This window comes from Salvelinus fontinalis, chromosome 17 (genome assembly GCF_029448725.1).
Source record: "Salvelinus fontinalis isolate EN_2023a chromosome 17, ASM2944872v1, whole genome shotgun sequence".
Classification (NCBI taxonomy): domain Eukaryota; kingdom Metazoa; phylum Chordata; class Actinopteri; order Salmoniformes; family Salmonidae; genus Salvelinus; species Salvelinus fontinalis.
Genome location: NC_074681.1, coordinates 26,583,306 through 26,595,902, shown reverse-complemented (window position 1 = coordinate 26,595,902; position 12,597 = coordinate 26,583,306). Strand labels below are relative to the sequence as shown.

The window sequence follows — 12,597 nt, the reverse complement described above, 5'->3', positions numbered from 1 at the left end:
AACATTACAATCTGACCAATGGCTGCCAAACTGTGAGTTATTAGCTCATGTTTCCTGACAATATCTGCTGCAGGGGGCACATGATTAGCCTAGTTGAAACGGCAATTGATGTAGGAAGTGTGCATAGGGGGTTAAAAAATTAAGATTTATCAATTACACTAAACAGTTCAATATAGTTATTGAGTCACAGAATTACATCAATATGGATTTTATGGTCCAGATTCTATGACTTAACATCTTAAATCCTATAACATTTCAATAAGCAGATCTTAAAAAACTGCAGGGAATAGGATTTGTTACAAAAAAGAAAAAAAAAACACAATACCTAGATCTTCCAACTGCTGCTCTTTAGCCTCCAAGGAATTGCGGACCTGGTCCATGACAATGTGCATGGAGTCAATGTCGTCTTGTAGCTTTTGATTCTCTTGTCTCAGCCATTCTTTATCCGGGTCATCCACAGCCTCACAGCTAATCTGAAGAAAAAAAATGACAACTCCTTTTTAACCTTTTTTCTTTAATCCGCAAAACAAAAGACACACAGCTCAAGCAGCGTGGCAAGTATGAGTCCTTTTCAGAAACAAAGCAATCGTACAACTTTCTGCCTCCTACGATTTCCCCCTGAATAATAAAAAGCCGAGACACACAAAAAAGAACTCCGGCCATGAGTTTTTTTCACCCTTCTTTGCCCGGAAGAAAGAAGGCAGTACATTATATACAAAGACCATAATTCATGGGGACATTTTTATTGACAGGGATAATACATATCATACTGTTTGCGTGCCCCTGTCATTCAGGTCAATTTATTCTGGAAGTCCAAAGCGGCAGCTGGGCCTTTCCACCCACGGTCTGGGCCCTGGTCTCTAACAACCGCTGCCTGTAACTAGGCAGGGCTGAGGGGGGAGACTGGGGGAGTATGGTTGGGCAACACCAGGGGGTTTGAAGAGTGCACAGCTTCCAGGGGGGGGCTTGTTGCCTTTGTGTCTTCCCTCAGTGGCAGCGCTGCCAGTGTCACCAGGATCACATCACATGTCAGAGCAGTGAAGTTTGCAGACTGGGAGCCGCATGGAGCCCATCAGGTTCCTGTGATATCCACGCAGTTGGCCCTCTCCACTTTGTGCTGCAGCCACCATTCATGCCCTGGACATTAACAGGGCTTTTGCATGCCTGTCACACTTAGGACTGTGCAGTGTGCAGGCGTTCAAAGGCTTTCAAAGCTTCAAGGTCCCCCCCACCCTGCTTTTCCCTTGTTTTGTTTCCTCCTCTTGTTTTATAATGAAAGAAGACAGTACTTTTGTGAGCAGGGGTCATATTTGAGTAAAGAAATCTAACTTTTTAAAATAATATGAATGCCTTTTTGTTTCAGTTGGAATGAGGCCAAAACTGTGTGAATTCAATAGATTTTTGTAACAGAGAGCCACCCAGTACATTCAGGTTTGCCAAAAGACACATTTGAATTAAAAAGGAAACACACATCGTTAAAGCCATGCTTCATAAGCTTGACATTATTAGGAAATGCATGCACTCTATGGACTAAACTATTATGCTGTATCAGCGTTAATCAAATAATGAAAAAACTATTTAGAGGGATTATAAGGTTAGGAGTGCTTGCGTTGCGTGTGACACTGCAGTTTTGACGCCGCGTTAGGCTAAGCTACATGTCATGCCACAGAGGATTACCCAGTTGGTCCTCTCTGTAATCAGCCTGGGCACCGTTCCATCTACCTTGGCACAGCCCCGACCCGACCGGCATCAACAAATGATCACCTCTTCATGCACCACCAAACACCATCCATCCCCTCGTCTCTCTCCCCATCCAAGATAAAGTTAACTAACTATGAGTGACAGCAATAAATACACATTTTTCTTGTTTTATGGGGGTTCCCTCTGTCTCTGCTTCTCTCTACACAGCTGTATCTAAAACCCAAAACACTGCATGGCTGACCGGGACTGTTTACACTGCGATTGAAGAAGAAACGCTACTTCCTTTACCTCTGGCTCCACCATCTGCCATAGAGTGGTAACTACGAGTGATTAGCCATGCGGTTCTCCCATGGCCGTGACCACTCTCATTAGCACAAAGAACAAAGGAGCGATTCTCCAGAGCTGCAGTCATCTGTTTCACTTTGAGAGGCTGGTTTTGTGTGACTGCTCTCCCTGCCATCTGCCTACAGTAGAGTCCCACTTGTGTTGGACAAAACTAAAATACTGAGGGGCGAGAGAGGACTCGAGAGATAGAGTGAGGGGCTGCCCGGCCTCATTAAAACAAGGCAATTAGGGGAATACACCTCACCTTGTAACACTAAATATCTAATTAATGTTGATTTCTGGGGGGGTGTCACTCACCACATAAAAGGTATGAGTGATGAGAGACTGATGAGAAATGAATACCTTTTGGCCAAACAAAAGGTGTGTATATCACCACCCCTCCCTTGAATGCATTTTAATCTAACCATGATTAACTACAATCATATTGTTCACCACTGGCAGCTCTAGCAGAACCTTTGAATATTCTTAATTCTTTAACTTCTTAATTTGGAATATAATTAGGCTATATTATAAGACAAAATACAATATGTGACTCACATCACTAGAGTAAGTGGGCAAAGTGAAGAACACACTGATCCTAGCCTACCTTTGTGAAGACTCTCTCCTCATATTCCCTAAGCTGTTCACTCATACACTTGATCTTCAAGGTCTTGTCTTGGATCTCATTCATCAGATCTTTCAGTCTCCCTGTGTCACTAGCAACAGCAGCTACATTTTCTCCTTTTTTAAGGTAGTAATTCTGAAATAAAACAACACAGTCAAATCAAATGTTATTGTTCGCATACACGTGTTTAGCAGATGTTATTGTGGGTGTAGCGAAATGCTTGAAATACACAGTCAATATATTTTGAAAGCATTATAAAAACTTGGTGATAGAGACATGCACACATGCAATGCTCTTTAGTATTTGGTATACAATAAGAGTTATGACAATACACAGTGAAACATGTCCGTGTTGTAACACACCGACTAGGTTTAATGTAATACCTTGTAGCTGCCTCTGATCACATGGATTGCATCATTGAATTGTTGTTGATAACTTTTCCGAATAACTTTTACTTTCTGTATGAAACAATATGTTTTGTTTAGTTTATAAGCATAATGCAATTTGACTGAGAACATGGTAATTATTTATCTAACAAAATAAATTGTACAAATTAAATATCTGTCACCTCCTTATGATGATTCTCCAAACTCTTCACTTTGTTATTCATGCTGGTATACAAGGACTCTGCCTCTTGCTGAAGTTTGGACTCATAGTGTGCCTGTATGAACTTTATTTTCAAAAAAATCTCTTTTTTCAGGGTATCCATATTCTAACAAACAAAGGAGGAGATTAGCCAACATTTATTACGTAGGCATGTTGAGACAAAGCACATTCCAGCACAATTCATCAACTGAAATGCATATTTTTCTTATACTGTAAGCTAGATGTTGTTTAGTCTACATCGTTCAAATAAATTGAATAGGCCTCCGCAATTAATGTTATGTTCTTATGTATTATAGCCTTTAATTTGACAAACACACAAGGCGCAAACACATCAAGACTGTGCTCTTTAAAGCACAAGGGACATAAGTATAACTCAGCAGCTAGCATAATCAGCTTGAATCAGTAGGAAGTAGCTACTGTACTCTGTTTTGGTTCCTTCTTTGTTGAATTGGTATCACTTTCAATCTTTGGAGGATGAATACACCACAAATCTACTAGCCTGCCAATCAATTTGTTTAACTCTGCAGGCAAGGGCAGTCATTGCTGCGCCCTTGCTAACATTTTCTTCCCCAGAACAAAGCCTCCATATGCCCTCTCAGCAGGGGACTGGGGAGATATAAGAGCCCTGCATTTAGGCCTAAAGTTATAGGAATTTTGAGATGAAAGGGGATGCAGAGTGAATTGAAACACTGAGCAAATCTAGAGGAATGCACAAGTCACTGTCACTCAGGCGTTTCACTTTCTATGTTGCTCTTCTGATTGCAGTGTTTTTTGCACGTAGCCAAATCAAAAAGGATAATACTAATAATTGGAGTTGTTTGAAAATATAAACTTTTCGATTGTATAAATTGCATCTTTATTTTGTAATAAACATGTGCATTTATTGTATGGAGAAACAAAGTTATTATATAAGCAAGCAATATACAAACTAAAGTAACCTACCTTTATAAGTTCAGCAGTGTGGTCAGATAGTAACTTGACAGTGGGTAATTCTGAGACATCGGTTTGGACAGAAGCATCTGGACCAAAGAATCCCACCCTCAATTGATTTCCCAGTGAAAACCTCCACATTAGGCGCCGCAGCAGACAAACAGGTAAAGTAGACAGACAAAAAAACAAACAGGTAGAGGAGAAAACAATGTCAATCATTATAAAACAATTTTTTAGAAAAATGTAACAGGTGCTTGCCCAATATGATAACCAAGATAGCTAACGTTACCAATATTGAGAGTCGAGAGATAGCTGGGTAACGTTACCGTTAGAATGTGCACATGTGACAGAAAAAAGTTGTAGCTAGCTAGCTAGCTTGTTTGGCTAACGTTAGCTAATTAGCCAGCTTACTTGCGAATTTCCTCTATTTCTTTAGAAAATAGCTCCTCTTCGTCCTCATTCATACACATATTTTTTTGTTTAACAGCTGTGAATGTCAGACAGATTTTTATGTTTCAAAATCACTTGCTTGCTAGCTAGTTGATTTGCTAGCTTGTCTTTGCCACTCCAGATTATGGTGTTGCTATAGCAACTTGGACAACTGGGAAACTGGCTCTCATCAGGAGCAGGTATGATTTTCTACTTGTTTCTATCCTCTGTACTTTAAATTGTCATTTAGGGAGTTATTTGAATGGTAGACGTGTCAAATCTCTCCAGCCACGATTATCGAACAATTATTATTATTATTTTTACGTTACATTGTAACTAGCAGAGTTCTATCTGCCCGCGCACGCGCAACACTGACGCGCACTGCCATGAAGGGTCGTTACTAGTTACCACAAACACAAAGTCATAAACCCCGCCTATTTCTACAATTTATCTTCTTAAAATGTGATTTTAAACCTTACTTAACCTTAACCCTAACTTTAACCACACTACTAACTTTATACCTAACCTTAAATTAAGACCAAAAAGCCATTTTTGGTTTTCATGAATTTTTTACCATATTGAGCCCATTTTGACTTTGTGGCTGTGGTAACTAGTGTAAACCGCCACCGCAAGTGTTTGTTCAGTCTAGCGTGCAGGTAATGGTTGACCCTCATTGAGAGGTTTTGGGCACCAGAGGGACCCCAATGAAATATGTTTTTTTCTCTTCACAACAACCAACTGATGTTCACAGCATAATCAAAATATGAATCTTTGAAAGTGCAACTTTCAGATGATGACACTTGTTTTTGTGCAAATGTATGATGAGTGCATTCCTTGATTCAGATTACTATTTGATCTATAATTTACTCCTTTCCAAATGTGTAACATTCTGTTCCTGTGAACATAACAATTTGTATCCAGACAGGCTTCACTGTTACCACTCTTGTGAATTTCAATTGAGCCAAATAGGGCAAAATAGGGCCAATTAAATTGTACACATTTTAAAATTGAATGGATCTGAGATTAGTGAAAAACTCTAATCACAAAATGGATTGTTCTCACACAATATAAAAACATGAAAATAGTTGTAATATCCTAGTCTGTCTAAATAGCATAATTTCTTAGAGTCTGATTGAGCAACATAATCCCTAAATCTGAAATCTATTCCCCTGGTAAAGCCCCATCCATAGCCAGTCACAGAGGCAGCAGACTAGGTATGTCTCCTCCCCTCCCCCCTTCACACAGTGTTGCTTACAGTACATCTGAGTCTGCCCTGAGGGCTAGGCAGTATGGCACTTTAATTAATCAAAAACAGTTTAGTCCAATGAATAGAAGGGGATGGTATTATTATTTGTTTTTCTGTTTTTACTAGTGAATATAATCCTATTTTCTGGAATGTGAAGTCTTTGTTTGAGATATGCTGTTTTAAGATTCAGTGCCTCACAGCTGTGTGGTTTTGGAATGGAATCACACTGAAGATCAATACCACACACGTTAATAGGGATATAGCCTAACCGCCGTGGAGACTCAGGAGAGGGATGTGTGGGGGGTGGGGGTTGACCACCACTGAAACAATTGTCTCAAACATCTTATTTAGCAACACCTCACAACATACATAGAGATTGTATTATGTATTCATGGTTGTTCACATACAGTATTTGTAAGTTTAACTAACTTAAACAGAATTGAAATCTATTGTTATTGTTTTTTCAAACTGTTGGTTTTGAGGGGAAACTTGTCAGAGTCCATATTTTTCCTGACCAAACTGGGTGAGAACAATAGGCCATCTGCAGCCCAGAACAATGTCACATTTTTAAGGAAGAACGACACGGGGTTCTCCATTCAGTAACACTGGTTAACGACTACTACAGGAAATATAAGTGTGTCTTGTTAAAAAAAAAAAAATCCCCATGCATTGGAGATTAAAACATTTATCATTTATTTAACCAATACTTTTTTTTGAACAAAGGATGAATTTTGGGACACATTTGCTAATGTTTGAAAATAATGGATTCAAAAAAGATGATCTAATCCTAACAAGTTAGATTGTGCATGCATAATTGCTCTATCAAATACATATTGGAAAACAGACTTCACCCCATCAGCTCCAGTAATGCTGGTGATTTCTATTGATGAAGCACATAGGTTACCCATAGTGCATTAATGGGCTGTCCCCGTAATTTGATTTGCTAATTGTGATGCCGTAGTGCACCAGTGTAACAGGGCTGGAGTTGAAGGGCCCTTGTGAAGTGTTTGGTAAGTGTGTTTCTTCAATAGAGAAAACATGAGACATTGTGAACCCTATGACACTAATTTATATAATTGTTTCTGATGTAATTCAGAGGCATGTAAGAAAAGCATGTTCACTGCATTTGAAACACTTTAATTGTAATTGACAGTTTAAAGACGTCAAGATTTTGTTTTTCCTTTGCAGAGGACCTTACCGTTACAATGCTATGAGTTGACTTTGTTTATGTGTTAAAGTCAGCATTCATTATAAACTCAGCAAAAAAAGAAATGTCCTCTCACTGTCAACTGCGTTTATTTTCAGCAAACTTAACATGCGTAAACATTTGTATGAACATAACAAGATTCAACAACTGAGAAATAAACTGAACAAGTTCCACATGCATGTGACTAACAGAAATGGGATAATGTGTCCCTGAACAAAGGGGGGGTCAAAATCAAAAGTAACAGTCAGTATCTGGTGTGGCCACCAGCTGCATCAAGTACTGCAGTGCATCTCCTCCTCATGGATTGCACCAGATTTGCCAGTTCTTGCTGTGAGATGTTACCCCACTCTTCCACAAAGGCACCTGCAAGTTCCCTGACATTTCTGGGGGGAATGGCCCTAGCCCTCACCCTCCGATCCAACAGGTCCCAGACGTGCTCAATGGGATTGAGATCCGGGCTCTTTGCTGGCCACGGCAGAACACTAACATTCCTGTCTTGCAGGAAATCACGCACAGAACGAGCAGTATGGCTGGTGGCATTGTCATGCTAGAGGGTCATGTCAGGATGAGCCTGCAGGAAGAGTACCACATGAGGGAAGAGAATGTCTTCCCTGTAATGCACAGCGTTGAGATTGCCTGCAATGACAACAAGCTCAGTCCGATGATGCTGTGACACACCGCCCCAGACCATGACGCACCCTCCACCTCCAAATCAATCCCGCTCCAGAGTAAAGGCCTCGGTGTAACGCTCATTCCTTCAACGATAAACGCGAATCCGACCATCACCCCATGTCAGACAAAACCGCGACTCGTCAGTGAAGAGCACTTTTTGCCAGTCCTGTCTGGTCCAGCGACGTTGGGTTTGTGCCCATAGGCGGCGTTGTTGCCGGTGATGTCTGGTAAAGACCTGCCTACAAGCCCTCAGTCCAGCCTCCCTCAGCCTATTGGGGACAGTCTGAGCACTGATGGAGGGATTGTGCGTTCCTGGTGTAACTCGGGTAGCTGTTGTTGCCATCCTGTATCTGCCCTGCAGGTGTGATGTTCGGATGTACCGATCCTGTGCAGGTGTTGTTACACGTGGTCTGCCACTGTGAGGACGATCAGCTGTCCGTCCTGTCTCCTTGTAGGGCTGTCTTAGGTGTCTCACAGTACGGACATTGCAATTTATTGCCCTGGCCACATCTGCAGTCCTCATACCTCCTTGCAGCATGCCTAAGGCACGTTCACGCAGATGAGCAGGGACCCTGGGCATCATTTTTTAGTGTGTTTTTCAGTCAGTAGAAAGGCCTATTTAGTGTCCAAAGTTTTCATAACTGTGACCTTTATTGCCTACGTCTGTAAGCTGTTAGTGTCTTAACGACCGTTCCACAGGTGCATGTTCATTAACTGTTTATGGTTCATTGAACAAGCATGGGAAACCCTTTACAATGAAGATCTGTGAAGTTATTTGGATTTTTACGAATTATCTTTGAAAGACAGGGTCCTGAAAAGGGATGTTTCTTTTTTTGCTGAGTTTAGATGCTGTGTCAGCAACATAATACATCCTAAACAAATTAAACAACATTATCGGTAGGCTAGTCCGGTCTTTCTGTTCTGTTGTGATTTACCGTTCCATTTTCATAGAATTTAAATTATTCGGCCTATGAATGACTGATATTTTGTCCTCTCCTCCAGGCTTCCGTCCTTATCTCCTCCATGACCCGGAAAAACTGTTAAGCTGTCGCCATATGTAGGAGTGTCAATTCGTGTATCCTACTGCGGTAGAGTTTTGAAATCCACCACACACACTTTGAAACAGCTGTTGTTTTTCTCAGATGAGAAAAGAATGCACACATTTAAAAACAATACGCTACTTATGCTTTTATCTATAAAATTTATAGCACAACTATCTACATTTCTTTTTACACATGTATTTTGCCTTTCCCCCTATGTGATAGAATTTTCTTGATACACAAGAGATTCTTTGTATAATTTTTGTATATTATTAATTCTTATTTACAGTGACAGCCTACCCTGGAGAAACCCTGACGATGCTGGGCCAATTGTGCGCAATCACAGCTGGTTGTGATACAGCCTGGAATTGAAGCACGGTGTCTGTAGTGATGCCTCTAGCACTGAGATGCAGTGCCTTAGACTACCGCGCCACTCGGAAGCCCTCGGGAGAGTCGAAGGAGAGTTTCATTTCATACAAGCACATTAGTATCCACGTTTTCTCTGCACATCTGATTACCTTTGACCTTTTTCAAGAGGAGGCGAGGAGAGGACAGAATTCCAATTTAGATTCTCGCTTTGTAACAGTGATTTGACGGTGCAGAGTTTTAGAATACATGTTGCCATCTAGTGGTGATAGGATAGTACCTCATTGGGGAATTCAATCTTGCAGCGATAAACTGCACGTTTATCACATTTGTCGTTTAAGCAAAGGCTGCATGAGTCAATCTGTTGATGCGAATTGTGGTAAAGTTAAATATGTAATCTGTAGGTTTAAGTAACACATTTGTAATGATAATAACCACAACAGCTTGCATGGCATTTGTTAAGCAGTACCCCAGTATTTGATATTATTAATTCTCTGTCCTATTCAAGTCAGCAAAGCTGTTGTATTTTAATCAACCAACCAAGGCAGAGTTGGGCACTCAGCCAATTATCCAACAGCGCTGTTGCCATAATGTAAACGATTTAATTTCCAAGCAGCATAGCATGTTAGCAGTATTGAATCATAAAACAAATAAAAAATCTAAGAAATGTAAAATGATCAACATCCATATTTTCCATTCCAGTATTTTCCATACTGTGTGATTTAATCAGAATCAAGTGCCATCTGCTTTGAGACAAAAAATCTGAAACATCCAAAATATCACCTCACATAGCTGCAGCCTATAAAATAGACTAGAAAGTAAAAATTGACATCATAGCTCAAGTGGGGAAAGCCAAGGCATGATGAAATCACTAAATACCCCAGGCACAAAGTAGATTAAGCCTAGCAGCACATGACCCAATCATTCAGAGGCAGACAGAGCCCACAGCAGGCGATGTGTTAAGGGGACAGAGTCAGCAAATTAACCCCATGGGATCACAACATGGTTCACACACAGAGGGCCAGATTGGATGGAAAATAAATCAAAACAAAGCTCTTTTAGGCCAGCCCACCCACAATAGCCAGCGACAATAACATCACAACAGAGGAAATGTGAATATTTGGAACAAATGGCGTCCCATACTAAAATAATCCGAACTGCGAAGCCTCCATATGCAAATAAAAAAAAGTAATTACTTAGTCAGAGGTTTAGGAGCATCTGACACTTTGAGGTTTTAATCTGACATATGGTTTGTTTGTGGGAGCAGAGGAGTGTTGTCATACAGAAGGTTTAAAACTGATTTTAGGGGGTAGAATACGAATTGTATATGATTCAGATTACAAATATTTTAGTTCCATAATATTATATCATCTGTTCCCCCCAACATCATCTCTGATGTTTTATGTGATGACATCACAGGCATAGCAATATGATCTCAAATGGTCACAAGTCTTTTGAGAAGAGGAGCCTCAGCCATATTATATCCCTTCTTAGTTGAGACCATTACAATGTGCTTCAATTACATTTAAAAAAAACTAGAACGGTTCCTTAATGATTATGACACACAACCATTTTATGCCCAGTCTGTGGAGAAATTGACTGAATTGGCGACACTTTTACATCAGGGCCTAGTGGAGAGGAAACACTTTATTTTAATACATTTCCTCCCTTCCTGTCCTCTGTCATTTCCCTGTGATAGTAAACTCTCCTGGACGCATCCAACCGTTTCTGTGGCCAAGAGTGGGAATAAAATCATTAAACCATAAGTCACTTGGCAAGCAGGAATAAAGGGCCCTCTGTTTCTCTGAGTCCTCCAGAAAAGAGCTGCATGGTTTGTTGGTTTCATTTAGAAACCAACAAGTTAATGTTGCATATAATGTAATGTTTTGGAACTTAAAATGTGATTTTATATTGACTGATGAAGCATAGTATATGACTACTGTAAGGTAAAACTGGTGAAATCAGAGGTGAGGCTTCTTCCAATGGCCAATCATTTTAGAAAGGGTCTGAAAAATGTACCAAATATGATACATGTATGACCACACGAGGGCCCCAGAGAGAGCTCTGAGAAGACAGTTCTTTTTAAAAAAAAATGCTGGTTCCAGGATCCCACCTTAAATAAGTAATTCAGTATCAATAACAAAACCAGAGTAGAGCTACAATTATCTGGTTCTCAATAGATTTGGGATATTTAAGAATACAGTACATACTAACATTCACTTACATTGAAAAAATCACCCAATAGCCTTTGTGAGCAATGTGCTGTGAAAAGCACAGAATGTGTCACGCTATCAACACCTGTCATTGACTATTAGCTACATAAAGGTGATGTTTAACCCTCAGTGGTATAAATGTTTAAGCATTCCCTATAATATTTCTGCCGTTTCTATACAAGGCTTTATTTAGTTTTGAATTGATCAAATTGCCCCATTGGTAAACAGTGCCCAGTCAAGTGCCCACCACATACTGGTTATACTACTTGTGACAGGTTATATTCCTATAACCCTAAGAGGATAGCTATGGACCTCTGTGTGCTTCCTTGCCTGTGTGTGTATACCCTTTCTCAGGGCTAGGGAAACCCCCTTGGCCCTTCCTCAAGACATGAAGGGAGAGTGTTGGACTGCTGAAAATAAACCCCTATTAAAGCCATTTTATTCCTGCTTCAGAGAATCATGACAGCAGAAACTGTCTCCCTCTGTAACATGTGGTGGGAGATATTTTGGGACATTAGCCTGCAAATAGACCACAAACCTATACATGACACAGAGAGCCAGGACAGTGATCTTAATTATTATGATGACAATTAATGATGCATCTTAACTAAAGTATATGGTCCTATGCTTCTGTATTGCATATACTGCGTGTACACTTTAGAACATAGTGTTTTCAGTGGTGGAAAAAGTACCCAATTGTCATACTTGAGTAAAAGTAAAAATACCTTGATAGGAAATGACTCATTTAAAAGTGAATGTCACCCAGTAGAATGCTAAAATATGCTTAAGTATCAAAAGTAAAAGTATAAATCATTTCACATTCTTTATATTAAGCAAACCATACGGCACCGTTTTCTGATTTTTTAAATTAACGGCTAGCCAGGGGTACACACCAACACTCAGACATTTACAAATGACGCATGTGTGTTTAGTGAGTCCGCCAGATCAGAAGCAGTAGGGATGACAAGGGATGTTGTCTTGATAAATGGGAATTAGACAATTTCCCTGTCCTGCTAAGCATTCAAAATGTAACAAGTACTTTTTGGGTGTCAGTGAAAATGTAAGAAATAAAAAATACATACTTTTTTTAGGAATGTAGTGAAGTAAAAGTTGTAAAAAAATATGTATAGTAAAGATACCCCAAAAAACAACTTAAGTACTTTACACCAGTGAGTGTTTTAGCACATAGTAGACTATGACATTTAAATTGGTCTCGGGAAAATTGCACGATGGGTCAT

The 12,597-nt window shown here is 39.9% G+C and overlaps 1 protein-coding gene and 1 long non-coding RNA gene across 4 annotated transcripts in view; one reads left to right on the top strand and one right to left on the bottom strand.

The window, feature by feature from the left end:
* c17h10orf67 (chromosome 17 C10orf67 homolog) overlaps positions 1 to 5,778 on the bottom strand; it is a 22,360-nt gene extending 16,582 nt beyond the window's left edge. For 2 of the 3 annotated variants that reach the window (XM_055866845.1, XM_055866847.1), the window contains exons 1-5: positions 4,199 to 4,590; positions 3,219 to 3,362; positions 3,034 to 3,108; positions 2,633 to 2,785; positions 326 to 473 (exon numbers count right to left, since the gene is read on the bottom strand). In XM_055866845.1, coding sequence (XP_055722820.1) covers positions 326 to 473; positions 2,633 to 2,785; positions 3,034 to 3,108; positions 3,219 to 3,362; positions 4,199 to 4,405 — 727 coding nt within the window. In that variant the 5' untranslated portion in view covers positions 4,406 to 4,590. The other variant, XM_055866846.1, reaches the window with a different exon arrangement.
* On the top strand, positions 4,172 to 12,597 carry LOC129814070 (uncharacterized). Its single transcript, XR_008753226.1, has 4 exons — positions 4,172 to 4,350; positions 4,758 to 4,815; positions 8,743 to 8,828; positions 9,070 to 12,597. It is a non-coding gene; the product is annotated as an uncharacterized LOC129814070 (long non-coding RNA).